At 46.2% G+C, this 19359-nt stretch overlaps 1 protein-coding gene across 1 annotated transcript in view; it reads left to right on the forward strand.

Annotated features, from left to right (window-relative positions):
- The window catches only part of Pink1 (PTEN-induced putative kinase 1), an 86314-nt gene that overhangs the window by 23229 nt on the left and 43726 nt on the right, over positions 1-19359 (forward strand). Inside the window, exon 6 of the mRNA XM_077655790.1 lies at positions 13476-13651. Within this exon, the coding sequence (XP_077511916.1) occupies positions 13476-13651 (176 nt within the window). The remainder of the gene's footprint in view (positions 1-13475; positions 13652-19359) is intronic.

Genomic DNA, 19359 nt, shown 5'->3' on the forward strand with positions numbered 1-19359 from the left:
AGATGTACTGCAATCACCCACATGCAATAACCCCCCCTCCCCCCCCAAAAAAACACATTAAACAAATTTCCAAGGCACGTGCGCTACCGTCAACCCCGCTACCCACAATGAAGCAAGCTCATTTCCCTGCTTGACAAGCTAATCGACGTTTTGCTCGCACATCCATCGCCCTTTCTGAGAATGTGGAATGCCTCAGCGATCTCTCTTGTGGATTGGTCATCAGGTACGAACAGTACGGTCGTATCCACAAAAAAACGGAGTACAATTACACGCAATGCAGTGTTGTGATACATTTATATTTTCTTTCCTGCTGACGGAATTGGCATGCTCTGTGAGGCTAACATTGATACACCGCCCGGTCTGGCCAATGTACATACGCCCGCAGGACAAAGGAATAAGATATACCACGCCTTTCTTACAGGTAACAAACTTGCTCCCATGCTTGATATTGCGTTGTTTCCTACTAACCTTCCCCTAACATTTCGTCTGTGCTAGAGCCCCTACTTTTCCCAGTTTATTGGGAGTTTGTATCTTCAAAATACAACTACAAAATCAGTATCAGCAGTTTAAAATAATCACTGGATCTCCCCTCATTGGTCTTTATCTGCAAGATATCACGACTATGCCTCTTTCACAAGATATCCTATCATGTCATGCATCTGCGCTAATCTTTTCTTCACCCACCAGCATGTTCATCTCGACGCTTAATCAGTAGCTTAAGTATACAGCGCCTGCATGGATCAACATCTGCTTTTAATAAATCGTTTCAACCAATTGCAATGCAGGAATGGAATGAATTGCCAGATACTACTGTCATGGAAACTGACTCTGTCAAATTCAAAGAGCAGTTACTTTCTTTGAACATTAAATTTGTCTATATTTCTTTTCTTGCCCTTAGTTTGATGTGCTTGAGCAACTCGTTTGTAAATCCCCTTCTCTACTCGATTGATTTTTTTTGTAACGGTTTTAATTGTGTTCTCATATGATGTTACTGATTATATTCATTGTCCTAATTGCGCTCGTATGTTATATATATGTTTTACTATATTTGTTTTTCTTTTTTTTTTCAACCTCTTTGGCTTTGTTCTTGTATTGTCCTATGTACGTTGCCCCTCCCCCCTTATGTAATACCCTGTGAAGGGTCCCTAAGCGATCAATAAATGATGAATGATGATGATGAATCCATGTAGGATGATGAGGTTGCATATTCGAAGCCGGGTCGCCAAATCTGTCGGAGCTAAGGCGAGGAAGAACCAGCTCCGACAGGGTTGAGGTTCGAACTGTTTCTTTGCGCTCCTCGCATTGCGGCAGCCTCGCCCAACTTCCTCTTTCTTGTCCGTGTGCCATGGCCTGCGAGCCGAGCGCGGCTCGAGGGGCGCTACAGAGCTTTCCACTGCATCAGATGTTTATTGTGGCTACTCGGCAAAAAAATGAGGGTTTGATCTCCATCTCTTAAATGCCGCTTCTTCCTGCTCCTGTCATAGTATCTCTTCTGAGGCTGTTGGGCACACAACAAATTTTGATGTGCTGCTCTCACAGTTTGCTCGAGGTGTTCCCTTAGATAGAGAACGTAACCATAAGTCGTCTTCGTGTCTTCTCCCAGCTCTTCCCTTGTCCAGAGCTCTCTGAGCACTGCGAGCGATCCTCGCACATGTCGTCCAAATATCAACTCAAACGGAGAAAACCCCAGACTTGCCTGCGGCACCTCTCTGTAGGCGAACAGAAGCGGCGCGATATAATAATTCCATGTTTTGGGCTGCTCCTGACTGAGCTTCCGCAGCATCTGCTTGAGTGTGCCGTTAAATTTCTCCACCAACCCATTGCACATTGGATGGTAACGGGTCGTGTTGAGATGTTTCACCGCCAAGAGATCATTGAGCTCTCTCATCATTTTGGAAGTGAAACAGGAGCCCTGGTCACAAAGGATCTCTCTCGGAAAACCTATTCGTGAAAAATCTCCACCAAACCTTCTGCCACGGTTGCTGAATCTATCTTTGGCAGAGCCATGGTGCCGGGATACCGCGTGGAAAAATCGACGAGAGTGAGAATATATCTATTCCCTTTCACCGATGTGGGCGACAGTGGACCGCCAATATCGACAGCGACCCGATCAAACGGAGTGTCGATAAGAGGCATGTGTCTTAATGGAGCCCTCCCTACTTTGCCTTTCGGGCATGTCCTTTGGCAAGTGTCGCACGACCTGACATCAAATCAAATCTTTATTTACATCATCCAGATGTTAGGGGCGCAGACAAAAAGCTCTCACTGGAGCTTGATTGCGCGCCTGCGCCCCCGTACAAGGTTTCAAGGTTTGTTTGATTACATATATTGGCAGCAACTAACATAACAATTGCGTTTGAGGAAAAATAAGCGAGACACAACTGACTCGGAAAAAATAAAAAAAGAGATAAAAACAGACAAAGACGGGAAAAGAAATAAGATGCAAAAATACTGGTTTGTAAGACTAACACAAAGCATTTAGCAATAAGGGTAAGAGGTAGCTGAGCATTTGACGTCCATAGTTCGTATTTGGGGAATGAACCATTTATCGCGGTTTCTTATGGCATAAGTGTGTTCTCTAGGTGTTAGTTGAGACAAAGTTTCAAGAAAATTACGATAGGTATTACTTCTCCTATGTCGTTTTATTAAGTTGACATTATATAGCTCGTGTATTGGAGTTATGTGGAAGGCATTAAAAAGGGGTTTTATCGTAACGTCGCGGGGGATGCTTGCAATGCTTCTTATGGCTCGTTTTTGGATTACATGTAACCTGTTTAAGTTTGAGAGTGTGGTAGTTCCCCATACCGTGAAACAGTAGTTTAAAACGGAAGCAAACATGGAATTATAAAGAATTAGCTTCACTTTTTGTGGCAGAAAATAGCGTAGTTTACTTAACACACCAGTTATTTTTGACAGCTTGTCCGCTGTTTTATCGACATGTGTTGACCACGATAAATGCTTCTCAAAATACACTCCAAGGCTTTTTACGACGGAGACAACTTCTAAAGGCACAGACCCAATCCGAAGTGAAATGTCGCTATCGCACACTATTTTATTTCTTGGCCTAAAAAGCAGGATTTTTGTTTTATTTATGTTTATAGATAGTGAGTTGACGATCGACCAATGATTTAAAAGATGTAAACACGTGTTTGCTTGTTCAGTCAGGTTTTGTATATTGCTAGAGTTGAAAAATAAACTGGTATCATCAGCATATATTATAAATGTTGGGCGTGGGTCAATGAGAACGATGTCATTAATGTAGATGATAAAAAGTAGAGGCCCCAATATGCTTCCTTGCGGGCCACCTGCTAAAACTGATTTCGGGTCGGATAATTTATTGTTAATTACTACTTGTTGTACTCGCGCAGATAAATAAGAGTTCAATATGTTATGAAAAACGCCACGGAAGCCATAGAACTCAAGTTTAGCAAGCATTGTCTGATGATTAATAGAATAAAATGCCTTTGAGTAATCTACAAATACACCCAGAGTTAATTGGTGCTGTTCGAAAGATTGCAGCATTATTTCCTTTTGAGTTAAAAGCGCTGTATCTGTGGAGTGGCCACTTCTAAACCCATGTTGATGAGGTGTCAATAAGTTATGTTTGATACAAAAGCTAATGATCCTTTTGTACAGCAGTTTCTCTAGGCATTTTGAAAAAATGGAGAGGATTGATATGGGACAATAGTTCGACAAGTTATTTTTCTCGCCACCTTTAAAAACTACTGTCACCCTAGCAACTTGCATGGCTTGTGGGAAAACTCCCTGCAGAAAGCATAGATTAAATATATGCTCTAAAACAGGACTAATTAGATCAATGGTATGTTTAATAGGTTGAATTTTTAGATCATTTCCGTCCCTTGTACTACTCGTTCGGAGAGCAAGAAAACAGCTTTCAATTTCACTGCGATCCGTTGGTGATAAAAATGCACTACTGTGATTTCTAGATTTGAGATAGGTCAGGGAATCAGGATTATGTACAGTGTTAACTAAAGACACGAAGTAATTATTAAAAGTATCTGCTAGTTCTTTTCCCGAAAGTTTCTCATTTCGTACTAAGATTTCTAGCTTGACGGGTTCCTGTTCTGTACGGTTTAGAACTTTATTTATTTCTTTCCACATGAGGTCGCTTCGATTTTGCACATTACCAGAAAATAATTTTTCCATGTATTCCTTCTTGGTTTCTCGAAGAAATGAAGTTACATTGTTGCGATATGATTTAAATCTGGCTAAGTCGTCGGAAGACCTAGTTCAAAGAAACCGTTTAAAAAGATTATTTTTCTTTTGAATCATATTTAAGCAACGACGATTTATCCAGGGCTTGCGCGCTTTACTAGGCGTCTTAGTTGTTTTATAAGGGAAACATTTATTGTACAAAAATTTAAGTGTGTTTATAAATGCGTCATATGCTTTTCTAGGGTCAGTTATTTTGTAGACGTGATTCTAGTCGACTTTTCGTATTTCATTACTGAAATTTTCGATAGTTTAATTTGTTATGCACTGGTATGTCATATAGGAAAATTGGCAGGTGATCACTAACTTGCGCTAGTACCACTCCAGACTTGATAAATTCCTTTGACACATTGCTACAGAAAACATCAATGGATGTCTGTGTTAACGGTCACGTTTCTTCATTTATGAAGTTGGTAAGGGCGTAACATTCGAACAACCTGTTTGCTTCTTGTGACTCAGGAGATGAAGACGAAAAGTCAATACCTCTTAATCTCCTCCTGCTCTCCCGGCCAGTAGAATTCTTCCAGAACTTCATCTGTAGTCTTCTTAATGCCCTGATGCCCCGCCAACGGGCTATCGTAGGCAAGGCTTAACACCTGTGATCTACAAGTCTTTGGAAGTACTACCTGTCGAACCTCTGTGCCGGAAGCGAGATGGTAGAGGCGGTACAGCAACCCCTTTTTGACAGAATACAAGTGAGAAATGCCATGCTTGCCATGGAACACCTTTCCTACTTTTACCCAACACACCTTCAATGACCCATCCTCTCTTTGCTCTTTTTCTAGCGTTTCCTTGGTGAACCGCATGAGACCGACGCTTACAGCAGAATTTTCTCTACTTCGTCCGGAAACTTCCTTTTGAGCCAGCACCACTTCTGGGCTCTCGCCTTCGCCATTTTCCCTGGCAACCTCATCATTGTCTATGCCAGGACATAATTTAGCAGCGCCCTCCCATTTCTTCCAATTAATATCTGGATTTGACGGCTCACGGGCCTCCGGTATATTTCCAATTATGACATCGTACAGTGGTGTCTCCATGCACTTTACCAGGGCCGTGCCAGTGAAATAAGGGGAAGCGATACTTGCCTTGGGAACTTCCAGACTACTGCCATCAGCAAGGAGCACCGTAGATCTCAAGTCGGTGAGAGCCGAGTCAAGAGCTAGGGCTCTCCGCACAACCACTGTATTGCTCCCCGTGTCCCGTAAACACGCACGGGCAGCCCTCGGAGCTCCCCCTCTAGTACAGGCATGTGCTGGGTGTCTGCAGGCTTATTCCGGACGAGTCCGACCACGACCTTATCTTCAGCTGATTCAAGCCTATCTGCTGTTGTGGACACAGTTTCATGCGCAACACTCTCTGGCTGAACACAACAGGACGATTACTTCTTGTTTTCATGCTTCTTTGAGCAGGAACTTACATCATGCCCTGTTTTTCAGCAATAAACGCAATAAAGCTGTTTTGACTTAGAGCAACAGCCGGCAGCCTTATGTCCCGGTCAGTTACAAATGAGCCACCTTCCTGACTGTCTACTCGATGGTACATTCTTCTCTCTCGGAATGCCCACCTCGCACGATTCTTTGAACGAAGACGAGTTTCTTTGCCGCTGGGCCTCTAGAAAGTTGTCTGCTGCCTCAGCCATTTTGTCCAGCGTCTTGCACTCTCTTTCTCGACTATGACAGTTCCTCATGAACTGTTCGGCCACTACCAAGTCACGTAAATCATTGTACGTTGTGGCCGTTCCCGACATCTCAACCCATCGATCGAAAAGACTTAGCAAGCATGCTGCGTATTGTTTGCCTGTTTTTTTATCTAGCGGCTTACTTTCACGAAACCTTTCGCGATAACCCTCTGCTGTTAACTGAATATGTTGGAGCAGGTTTTATATTGCCTTATCATAGTCCATTGAATCTATGGGAGACAATCGACCGAACACACGGAAAGCCTCCCCAGTCAAAGACATACTGAGGGCTGTAGCCCATTTTTCCTTGGGCCAGCTGTGCCCTTCTGCTATACGCTCAAAACGTTTGAAGTATGCATCCAAGTCATCCCTGCATTCGTCGAAAGGCGGGATCAATTTGTGTGGCCTAACCGCTACTGAGGGCGGCCCCGGTGTGGGTTCTTGATTACCCCCACCAGCTTCTGCTCCTGCTAGCGCCTTTTCATGCTCGCGCTGAGCCTCGCATTTGGCTGCACGTTCCTTCTCTTGCTCGGCAGCCACCCACGCGTGCAGCTCGGCGTCTTTCAACCCCAACTTTTTTCCTAGCTCAATTAACTCCTTTAGCATGCTCATGGTTTCCTTATTCTTAAAAAAAACTCCCTCATAAGTTAAACGGCTTTGTCTTGTCGCGCGGACGCCACTTGTCGGAATCGGAAGCTGGTCAGAACTGGTCAGAACTGGTCAGAACGAAGCGACAAAGAGATCAGACAAAACGAAACGAAGCCGTATTTATAATTTAAAGGAAAAGAGCCGATATCAAATGAAAACAAGAAAACCACACACTCAACACATATACAACACTGCAGAAATAAAGGAAAGAGTTCACCAAGTACTGAGCGTCCCAGGTGAAGTGGGGATGCCTTGCAGACAGGGCAGATGCGGGTGGTTGTAGTAGTGGGATGCATCGCTGGTGATGCGTAGAAAGAAGTGGTAGAAAGAAGTGGCGGAAAGGAGATAGGTGGTAGTAGGAGCGGAGAGGAACGAACACAGGAAGACGCCGGTGGTCTCCCGTCAACAGCCCGAAGAACTTGGCAGCAGCAGGGGAAGTGTAGGCAGGACCTGTCGATGGCATTTCGGTGGCTTAAGAGGAGACGCGGATCTTTGGGACCAAAAAATCGTGAAAAAATCGACTTCTCAATTTTTTCATAGTTGGATATGTCTCATCATTTTCCATCTTAATTTCAAGTTTCATGGCTGAATACCGCGTAGTTTACGAAAAATCGACATGCAGAGATGCAATTTTGACAAGAGAGCTTGCGAAAATCTGGTAGAAAATGCCCGTTTTGCGTTGTGTGTGGCGCCAAAACTAGCCGGCGCAGCGAGGCGACTTTGGTCTCATTTGAAAGAGCGACGCCTCAGTATTCTTTCCCACCAGAACGAAAGGTCTACTGCGATTGGTCGCCGAAAAAAAGACAGAAAACAAAATATAAAATGCGGCAATGCTATTGGCTTTTGGGCACCACATGGCGAAAACCAAGCGCCTCATTGGCCGGTGCCATTTTTTTTAACGCTCCGCGCTCGTTCTGCGACGCCATTTTGAAAAAGACCACCGTGGTGTGAAACCGGTGGACAGTTTTACTTGACAAGCAGTGATCGGAAGAGGGAATAACGAGGCGCACGAGTGCGATTCGGTGGTTGTGATAAGCGCTTCTGTACCAGCTTTGGCGTCCGCCTTCGACACGGAGCAAATTGCGGGCTCGGGCGAGATTGGCAGCAGCAGGTGAGAGTAGACACATTTCTCTCCAGCGCTGATCACGAGGAATTGCGACGCCCGATGTTAAAATCGCCAGTTTGGCAGCAATTTCTGCAACCTAGCGCAAGATGTGGACGCTACCGAACGAGCATGTAGACGCCAACCTGCCATTGCCTGTGAAGCTACCGACGTGGTCGTAGATTTGGTGGCGATCGACAGACTGCTTCACATACAGTGTGCACCCTCGACCTCATTCTTGCAGCTTGCTAAGCGGCGGCAACGGCAAAAATGTGATTCAGACTATTCACTATGGGCCTTCTAAGCTGTTTGTTTCGGAAAATTAAGCACTGTGATGCGCTTACACAGCTTCAAAATATTTCATTTTGTTTTTTGCGTTTTTCTCAGTTTCATTTTCTGCGCCACCCTACACACTGCTGACAAGCTTTTCTCGGCATTGGTTCGCGCGATTTTCACCATTCTTGTCTTATTTGAAAGCTGAATGATTGGAGCTTGCAGTAAGACCATTAACTGCACTCTTAATAAAATGTAGAAATATTAAACAGCATAAGGAAAAATCACCTTTTTCCTCGCCACTTTTATGTGAACTTCAAAAAATTGTAACTTTGGTTGCAGAAGGGCTAGAGCAATGAAAGTACTTTTATTACAAGCATTAATAATAGTTGAATCTACTGGGATAAAATTTATTTGAATCTGAGTAGCCAGTTTTTTCAAAAAGTTGTCAGAATAATTTTACCAAAATTCTGGAATAAAAAACGACATAATATACACAAAAATGTACATCATATTTGAAATTAGCACACTAAATACATAATAGCTGAAGTTTTTATTGTGCTGAGTCCAATATTAAAAAAAATTTTTCTCTAAGACCCTCTTCCCCCTTAAAGCACTTTATCCAAGAGTGCCTTTCGGCAGCACGGACCCTCAGTCCATCGGCTACCACGTCCACACTGGCAAGGAACGCAGGAGACTTGCGTCGGTGATCCAAGGGAGGTCCACGGCAGCACGGACCCAACATCCGACGGCTGCCACCTCCATGCTTGAATGACCCGATCTCCACTGCCCTGTATCTCTTCACACCTTTGTTTTCTGACACGTCAGCTCTCCGCTCCTCGTGCTCGCTGTGGTCTTCGTCGTCATCGCCTCACACACACCATTCGCATGTGCACACGCGCAACGCTGGGCTGGCACGTGCAGCGCTCCGCTGTCCAACGCACCACTGTCGACGCACCGCGTTCACAAATCCTCCAAAGATTTGTTGTGCACCCTACAGCATCACAATTTTCAAGAAGAACTTTCCAGTTGTTAGCGTGCATCCAGAAGGGTGAGGAACAGTGTGAAAGGGCCCCAGTCATCCATGCCTACTTGTAAATGACAGCAAGGTGACGGTTACGCGAGAAGCAGTGCTGTCAATGAAGTTCATTGACCGTCAACCATGATTACTGACCAGGCGGTATGCTGTCAGACTACGAGTCCGTCTGGGTCGCAGCATACAGTCACTCTTTCCTTGCTTTATTTTGCTCATGGGGAGAAAACAGGAAGAAACAACAACACAGGCGCTGAACTAACAACTGAAATTTATTTTGGAAAAAACACAAATAAATATCATCACAAGACCAGATAAAGACACTGCTGTCAAAGAGCTGAGTCACACGATAAAATTTGCCAAGTAACACGTGTTCCTGCTTGGCATGTCTCGTACTGAGACGCCTATCAGGCTGAAACTTCATCTGCATTGCTTCTGGGCTGGTACTGAGAAAGTCGAAAGCCAGTTGTTTGGCCAGTAACTGTCTTGTACGACAAGGCATCGCTGATTACCAAAGAGAGTGCTGCTTTTATTTTAAGCCACGCCATCTTGCCATGCTGAGCACCCCTTGCTTGCTTCACACTGACGCTGAAAACTTGGATGTTCTTTTGAATTTCCTCACACTCACTGATGATAGTGTTTAGTGTAGAAAGAGGCAAACCAATATCGCGGCGTGCCAAGTACATGTGATTTTCATCGACTTCCAAAAGGATGTCGAGTTTTTCTTTCGGAGTTAATGCTCTCATCTATCTGGAAGTAGTCAAATGTGGCACTGAAGGAAAAGAACGAACCAGTGCAAAGGAGTACGCAGAACATGTGAAGTAGAAGACTCTGGCGGGCTAGTTGGTTCATTAGAATCGAATGAGCAAAACTGTGCAAAGAGAATGAGACGAAAGGCACATGCAAGCTTAGACAAGGTGCAGACTCGTGACTGGCATGTTGACAGGGCAGTCAGGTTCACATAGAAGAGTGCCGCTCGTTCCTTGTTCTTGAGAAGTAGAGAAGGGCCTGGTGGAGAAGAAATAAACTGAAGTAGGACGCACTGGCAGGCCAGTTGGTTCATTGTAAAAGAACGAGTAAAACTGCGCAAAGAGAATGAGGCAAAGGGCACACATAAGTGTGCAATAAAATTTTTTAATCGGTTTATAGACCTCCTGCATGTTTGTAAACGAACGAGGTGGCGCTGCAGTCGCTAGCGGGCTCGTGGTAGGCAAAAGGCCAGGGAGTGTCGTCGCGGAGAGGTGTTGAGCGCGGGTTTTCAGGGCTTGTAGGCGCGTTTTCAGTTTCTGCGAATCACAGCAATGGTTGATGTTACAGCTTAGTAATTTCTTGAAGTACATGACCTCGCGTTGGCCACGTGCGGTGTATTCAGAGAAATAGTTCGCCACTGTGTATTGTATATATGGTTAGTAGTAAACAGAAATCGTTTCTGCCATTGATTCCTACGCTAGGCATTGAATAAAATACGAAGTTTTTGACATCCTGCCCTAGCCAGAATGATTTTGCTTCTGGACAGTAGTGAGAGGATGTGGCGATCTTTCGGCGGAGCAGACGTGCGCTCACCGTCTGCTGACATACGTAGGTGTCGTGCTGTGCGAAAAGTGGGGACAGCGTCGTGTCCCCACTCTCCTCTAGCTGTCCCGTTTAAGCGCTGTTTTTATCCACAGGATCATGCACCAGCCAGGCCGACTTCTGCCCTTGTTAAGCTCGTCGATTTGGTGAAAATTTTTGATTTCTAGAATTATTTTCTTTCTTAGCCCTGGGGTGTTCTGTTTCGTGACGAAAAAATATAGCAAAATATTCAGTAGAAATTTATAAAGTACGCTTTCGAGACTCGGTGTCGTCGAGAATTGTGAGGTAATTCCTTTGAGGTTTTCTTTGAGTTCAGGGCCGCATTTCTTTGACCAAAGCGCGAGCGAAGAGGCCAAAAACGAGGAAATAAACGTCAATTATAAGGTTCGTTTTCTGACCTTTCACATTTTCTGCGATTGGCATCACTCACACCTTCGTAATTTCGCAACGCATGAAAATAGAATGATTCTATTTGTCGCAAACGATTCCTGAGACGTTGAGGAGTGTAATTTATCTCTCGATTTTTTTTCCTACACGTGCAGTATTATGTTCGTTATTTTTGTAAGAAACGTTTTCACGTAACTATGCATGCATAAGTACATGATCATCTAAAAAAAGAATAGCGTCATATACAGAACAGGGCTTTGTGAACATGCTGGCATAAAAAATTTGCGCACTTTCTACTCAATTAGTTAAGACCTTGAGGCGACTTGACGAGGGTGTTAATTATAATTACCCATTAACTGCACCAGGTATAGCTAAAACTAAAAGGCATTACCGAAACTAGCATAGCAATTTCATATTCGCACCAAATTTAGTTTCATGTCGCGTGCATAAATAATGAAAACACTTTTCATTGCTGCGCCCCCTCTCAATCTCGACACGTCTGTTAGTAGCACGCCTGCGGCTGCTTCTTTTCAAACAAGCTTCGCGGTAATGAACTGCATCATGAAACATGACACATGCATGATGCAATGAAAAAGCATGTGGCTTTTAGCACACTTAAGGTACGCTATTCTAAGCACGCCAACGTGACCGCGCATGAACTTACCAGACTTCTTTCTACTCGAATCAAATAATTACGTCGGTCATATTAAGAAACACTTTCTAGTAAATATCAAATGCCATAAAACGTGCCATTAAAACATGGTGTGCTATTAACAAAAGAACGCATTCCTCGGGGGCGAGTGAATCTGCCGGCGGGGGCCCCGTGCACACCGGCTCGGGTGATAAATGTGTGCGCAGCTACTACATACGTGCTTTTTTTCCTTGCGCAGTTATAAGCGTACTATGCTGATGTTCAGGTGAATGAACGCAGTAACTTACATGCTGTTAAGTATATTGAGTGGCAGTGCCAATCGACTCCCAGACTTCGCGCTTTAGTACCGCGGCCCATTCCCCGTTAGCCAGTTTACTAATGCAATATTTATCGCGAGAAGCCTATCGGGGCTAATTTAAATTTCCTTTTATGCTACTACGTGGATCAAACAGTGACGCAACTGATCAATACATGCTGCTTCTGCAGTGCGCAGGCATGATATGCAGCCGCCGGTAGCTGCAGCAGCTGCGGTAGGCACCGGCTGGCCGTAGCTGTTTTGCCTACCATGCGAAAGTCGCTGCTGACATCAGCGCCACCGCATCTTTGTGACGTCGCGGGTGAAGGAGGTCTATAGGGCTCGATGTCTGTGATATTCTGTGTTTGTTCATTGTAAGAGAACGAGTACAACTGCACAATGAGAACGACATGAAAGGCACACATAAGCAGGGAAAAGGCGCAGACTCTGGACTGTCATGTTGACAAGGCAGTCAGGTTCACACAGAAGTGTGCCGCTTGTCCCTTGTTCATGAGAAGTAGAAAAGGGACTAAGGGAGAAGAAATAAACTGAAGTAGGACGCACTGGCAGGCCAGTTGGTTCATTGTAAAAGAACGAGTAAAACTGCGCGAAGAGAATGAGGCGAAGGGCACACATAAGTGCGCAATGAATTTTTTTTATCGATTTATAGGGCTCGATGTCCGTGATATTCTGTGTTTGTTCATTGTAAGAGAACGAGTACAACTGCGCAATGAGAACGACATGAAAGGCACACATAAGCAGGGAAAAGGCGCAGACTCTGGACTGCCATGTTGACAAGGCAGTCAGGTTCACATAGAAGTGTGCCGCTTGTCCCTTGTTCGCGAGAAGTAGAAAAGGGACTAAGGGAGAAGAAATAAACTGAAGTAGGACGCACTGGCTGGCCAGTTGGTTCATTGTAAAAGAACGAGTAAAACTGCACAAAGAGAATGAGACGAAAGGCACACATAAGCGCAGACAAGGCGCAGACTCTGGACTGGCATATTGACAGGGCAATCAGGTTCACAATATGCCCCCTCATTCGGATAACAACGCAGACTGTGGTCAAGATGGGAGCGGCTGACCCCCTCTGGCGCATATGTTGGGTATGAGCAGACACGGATTGGAACAAAATACTTCAGTGGGATCATGTGATCACCGCTCCGTGAATATGTTATGAGCGATACGGGAAAACAGTCGCGCAACTCTGCACCTTACGGGAGCATATATATATATATAAACACTAAGCGCCACGAGCGCCACGAATGATGTGATGGGTCAAGGCCCCACAAGGCCTTGCCCCGCTGGCGGAACAAGGAGCGTTACGCCAGCCGAGTTCCCCAGCTGAAGAGAGAGAGTCCACCCCATGGACAGAAGTGTCCTCTCGCATTTCTTCCCGTCTGGCGATGGAGCACATCCCCTTCCCTAGCATGGGCGAACGTTCGCTTGTGCTCAGCGTGCGCTCGGTATCGTATGCGATCAATTGGGGTCCGGGCGGTTTTGAACTGTGTCAGCCGCGATTAAGCAGGAAGAAATATTTATCACCCTATTAAAACCCCACAGGTGTGGATTTAGTTTGAGAAGTGTTCATTTGCTTTTGTGCAGGTACCAGTGCAGCCTGCCCGATTACCTGCGGTCCTTTCCTCGAGTGGTTGCAGGGGATCCCCGAGTGCGTCTGTCCCTGCTGTGCCAGCTACTGGAGGCCCTGTGCCACCTGGCACAGCACGGGGTCGCCCACCGAGACCTCAAAGCCGACAACTGCCTGCTTGACCTGACCAGGGGTAACAGCATTGTAGTAATCTTTTGGGGATGAGATTCACACAGGTAGCTCATTTCAGCTTGAACCTGAAATTAACTTTTTAATTTTGGTTTGAGTTCCCTGCAGCAATTTGTAGTTTTTGATATGTTGAACAAGATTATCTCATTTAAAGAGGGCGAAAGTAAATGCAAACAGCTGTTTTTTATAAGAAAACGCTCACCAGGCGAACGCCATTGTTGCCTGTGGTTGGCTAGGATCTTCATGACATCATCTGCTGAATCTTCAGCCGGCGTTGACTGTGTTGCTGCGTAGAGCGTTGCTTCAGCTGGCTTGCCAAGTTGATTTAGAAAGTTGTGGGCTATTCTAGCAGTGTTGAGCAGCTTGGATTCTTACCGCACATCCACCGCGGATGTGCACCGAGTGCGTCCACCGCGGAAGCAAGTCGCCACATTTGCGTGTGTCAGAAATCTCAGCGGGTATGTATATTTTGCGCGAGTGCATGTTCAAGTGACGAGAGAGAGAGAGAGAGAGAGAGAGAGAGAGAGAGAGAGAGAGAGAGAGAGAGAGAAACAACTTTATTAAAACACCAGTCAGTGAATGCCAGGAGAGAAGACCATCTTCCACGTTGCCCCTAGCTGTCGGCAGGAATCCCTTGGGAACACAGCAGCAGCAAGGGCTTGACTGATGATGTCCTGCTGGACGTTAGGGTCTGGGCTGCAGAGCAAAGCCTCCTATGATTCTAGAGTGCTCTAGCTATCGTACCTTGTCGGACATATCCACACCATGTGGGCCAAAGTTGCTGCCTTGTCGCAAAATTTTCACTTTGACCTGAAGACTTCGGGATGCCACTTGCTGTAGAGTACTGGGTTGGGAAAAACCCCCGTCTGTAATCTTCTTCACATAGCCTCCTCTTTCTTATTGAGTGTTCTGTCCGCTGGCAGATAAATTTGTCGGTGTAGTCTGTAGTGTGGTGCGATTTTCTGGTACGCATGCATATCCTCTCTGACTTGGGAGGTTCCAGGGGCCGACCGGTAAGTAAGACCTTGGGTGACCGATTGAGCCTCCTCGTTTCCTCGAAGTCCCTGGTGAGCTGGTGACCAGGGAGGAGAACCAGCTCTCTGGGTCCTCCTTCCCTGTTTAATATACGGCTGGCAGTCTCAGCAAAAAACGAAATCGCATTGAAACCCTTTTTGTGCACTCGCTGCTGCTAAAACGCTGGAGCACCAACTTGTTGTGACGCTTGTAAACATGATCGAATCGAATCTCTGGCATGCTTACAAGTAGCGCGAGGTAAAGCAATTTATTTGTTCGTTCATTTATTTATAGTAGGGTGCCTGCTTACACCCGAAGGCCTTTTAGAACTAATAAGGTGGATTGTTGAGCTAGTTGGTGCATGATCGAATAAATGGCAGCGGAAAGTAAACGAAGACATCGAAGAAACACACAGACGAGGACGATGCAGCATCGTCCTCGTCTGTGTGTTTCTTCGATGTCTTCGTTTACTTTCTTCTGCCATTTATTCGACCTTTTAGAACTGCAATAGAATGCAAAACTTGGTGAGTTGGAGGGGGTTCATGGCTGGATGATGCAGCAACAGCGTATTGCAGCACCGTCAAGCTATGCATTCTAGCACCATAACATCGAAGTAGGTCCGTCACTGCCGCAGCATGAAAGTAGGCAACAATTCGCAATGCTCGGAGCATTGCATTCCGTGAGCTTACTGCAATAGTGTCGCCAGGAAGTGCAGTGGTTGACGGCACTGACTGTGCTACTCCCTGGCCGTCGCTAGGCCTAGCGTGTTTTGCATCGAAGCAACAGCGGACAGCGCTTTAGAATTGGCCAGCGCTATTGTAAATGGTCCACTTATGGCACCGCCTTACTGACAACCCCATTTTCTCATATTCAAACAAAGATATGATCGATTTCAGCTCCGCCTTAGCATGGGAGCTAGCATGCGAGCAACTGGGTAAGCCGCTCTGGCGGCAGCTGCTATGCAGCTGTGAAGAGAAACTTGCTCTAATCGCAGCTATCGCTCCTACCAGCAATTCGGTACGGATCAGCGATCCTCAAGAAGCATTAATTTTTGACATTGCTTTATATCTGAGCTTATTGTTTGCGAGAAAAACACATTTGGGCATTCTTTACTGACGCTAGCACCAGGGATCCACCGTAGAGGTACAGTGTTCTAGAAAGCTTTGTAGTGGCAAGACTGAAGCAGGTTTCTATGGGAGGCGCTGAAGCAAAAAAGTGGTCGGCTGTGTCGAATACTGGAGGAGAACAGCTGGCGGTCTGCGTTACTGCATTCCGTGAGTTAGAGCGTTGTCATTGGAATAGTAAAAGCAGGCAAGCGAGTGCCTCGGAGACACAAAAAGTCTATAAAACGGGGGGCTAATACCTCACACATATGGTACCACTGCACATCCAGCCGACCGCAAACACATTGCCTGAGCGGAGCACCTGAGGATGCATTGCCAGCCAAAGGCACAAAGAGCGGATAACCATCTGGGGCAGGTAAAGTGCACTGCAGAGTAAGCAGGCGGCCATGGAATGCGGGCAAAGTTGACAAACAATTACAAGTGATAAGCAAAACTCGAGGAGGAGGTGAAAGAAGAATGGCTAAAGTGAAATGGAGGTGAAACCATTCGGCAAAAACACGAAACAAGGGTAAAGCAAGAATGAAAGGGTGTGAACGAAGAGTAAAAGGAGTGAACGGAGCTGTGTGAAAAGATGAAGTGAAAAGTTTGGTTTGTTTTAATGAGGTTTAACCTGGCATTGCGTGTTTAACCTGGGGTTTAACCTCGAGCCTGAGTCGCTTTGGGACAAGCGATTGAGGTTACGAGGGACACCCTGGCTACTTGGGATAATGTCAAATACCTGGGATATACGTTCTTTAACGTGCAGTGACATTGCACAGTACATGGGCTCCTCCATCCAAATGAGACCGGTGCGGCCAGGATTGAACCCACTTCTTTCGGGTCAGCTGCCAAGCGTGCACTACAACCACTGTCAGCCAGCACGGAGGCGATAGAAGCGCGAAAAAAATAAACTAAAGCAAGTGGTGATCAGAAAGACTATGCAATGAATTAAAAGCCGCTTGCAAATGTTTTCAATGCTTAGAAATGATGCGAGGAAGCATCCACACTCAGTATGATTTTTGGGAAGTGAGCAGGCAATTTATTATGAATTTTTAAAAACCGTGTTATTTAAAATTCGTGGGCTGATTGGTGTTCTCGTCGTGACCGGTTTTGAAAGTAGAATCGTGAAAATATACGTCACTATATATTGTCACTAGCAAATTTCTTGCTAGAATTGCCTCGCATCTGCTGCTGGCCCACTGTTACTGTCCGGCTCGCCTGACTCGTGTAGCTGTCCGCTAGGACCGCTGCTGAAGGCGTCGCGGAAATTGACCATATCTTTACTTCCTAAGCGGCGTCCACTGCGTCTTCGATGTGAAAGAAGCTATAGGCCTAGTGACGACCAGGGCAGTCAGGCAGGAGCGCAATTCATTGGCCGGCGTGACTGCGGGCGGCGCCATTGCCAAAAGTTCGCTACTTGGGCAGGCATGCTTTTTTCGCTGCACGAGTATATATATCAGGCGGTCTTTCGATAATATGGCTATTATGTCTTTTCTGGTCCGAATTTCGACACCAAGCCAAGCAGAGGTCGGTCACTACTGCGCGGTGGCAAAGCTTAGGCTTTGAGCTTGCAGTGGGGCTGCAGTTCGCAAGCGGCGACCGGTGCAGCGCGACGGCCAATTTTTCGCACGTGTCGCCTGCTTTACTCCCGTCTCGAGTGTCACTCTTCAGATGTGCACTTCTGAAGGAAGCAAATATATCTGTTGTTCGTGGCATCGTGGGTGTAGTAGTAGGCTCTCAGTCTGAAGATGCTAAGTTCAAGTCCACTAGGTTCATAATCACGATTGTTAAAGAGTTTGCTTTACTATATGGGGATTTGTTTAAAGGAGTTATGACAAAAGAAGAGTGAGAACGAGAAAGGGCCAAGTCGGCGGGAGGTCTCGCACGTTGTCTCGCATGACATGGGAGTTGGCGAACCATCGGCCAACTGCCGTCTTGTGGGAGACCTGGCACTGACGCCGACACTCGGCTGACTGTTTTTGCCGGTGCAATATGACATACAGCCAGACATCGCAATGACACGGTTTTGGCGGACCGAAACGGCCAACTGTTGGCCTAGTGTGACAGGCCCTTAAAACTACAACAGACGGCAAGCAAAGGAATCCGACGCGCACCGCAATCCAGGATGGTGAGAGCACAGCCGGTCTCGAGGGGAGCGCGCTTGTCCCCCTCGAGACCAACCGTGGAGTGACCGGCCTGTGACATGTAGTTGATGTTTAGGTCATGTGAGGTGACAAATAAACAGCAATATAACTGCTGACATGTCGTTTGTTGTAATTCTAGCTATTGAAGCAGACTGGTTTAAGTGCTGTAGTGAGTTAAAGCTAAGTATCGGTGTTTGTAGTGCCGAATTTTTGTTTATCACGTGACCTAAACAGCACCTACACATCACAGCCATCGGTTGGTTGATGAAACCGAAACTGCTTCAAGAAGGAATTCAATTATAAATTGTTTATCAGTCGTAGGCGAATACCACGAGGTGCTCTGTGTATACCAACGTCTAGCACGCCGTTTGAAAGAAGAAAACACGCAAGCAAAAATTTGGTGTCTTTAGTTCTTAAAGCATCATCATCAGCCTGACTACGTCCACTGCAGGGCAAAGGCCTCTCCCATGTTTCCCCAATTCACCCTGTCCTTTGGCAGCTGCGGCCACCGTATCGCTGCAAACTTCTTAATGTCATCTGAGCCGCCGTGGTGGTTCAGTGGTTATGGCGCTTGGTTGCTGACCCGAAAGACTTGGCGATCCCAGCCGCGGCGGTCGAATTTTGACGAAGGCGAAATTATAGAGGCCCGTGTACTGTGCGATGTCAGTGCACGTAAATGAATCCCAGGTGGTCGAAATTTCCGGAGACCTTCACTACGCCGTCACTCATGGCCTGAGTTGCTTTGGGACGCTAAACCCCCATAAACCATAAACCAATCTTAAGCTCATCTGCCCACCTAACTGTCTGCCGCCCCCTTGCTCGCTTGCCTTCTCTTGAATCCACTCCGTTATCCTTAAGGACCAGCGGTTATCTTGCCTTCGCATTACATGCCCTGTTGAAGCCCATTCCTTCCTCTTGATTTTGACTAGGATGTTATTAACTTGCGTTTGTTCTCTCCCCCACTTTGCCGCTGCGATTTGCTGATGACATTGCCTTGCTGAGTCACCCAGGAGAAGAACTGCAAGGCCTGATCAATGATATCACCGGCAACTATCCTTAATGCTGATCATTGAGTTAGACAGGCAGAGCAGAACAATGGGTCTAAAAATTAACATGCAGGAAACCAAAGTAATGTTCAACAGTCTCGCAAGGGAACAGCAGTTCACAGCTGGTAGCGAGGTGCTGGAAATAGTAAGGGAATATGTGGAAAGTGGTCCACATTTATTGGTGGTCCCTGTAGCCGCGGCTGGTGAGCCAGCGGAGCGGGCTGTTGACTTTGCTGGCCAGGCTTGTTACCAGAAGCGTTCTATTCTGCGTGAGCCAGGTCGCGCTCCCAGCTTCATCTTCATCAGCGCCGCTGGCTACAGGTGTACAGGTGCTCCCCTACAGGTGCTCCCCCCCTAGCGCGATGCGTGATAAAGCAAAAAATAAAGATGGTATCTAGAAATTTG

This window comes from Amblyomma americanum, chromosome 2 (genome assembly GCF_052857255.1).
Source record: "Amblyomma americanum isolate KBUSLIRL-KWMA chromosome 2, ASM5285725v1, whole genome shotgun sequence".
Classification (NCBI taxonomy): Eukaryota; Metazoa; Arthropoda; class Arachnida; order Ixodida; family Ixodidae; genus Amblyomma; species Amblyomma americanum.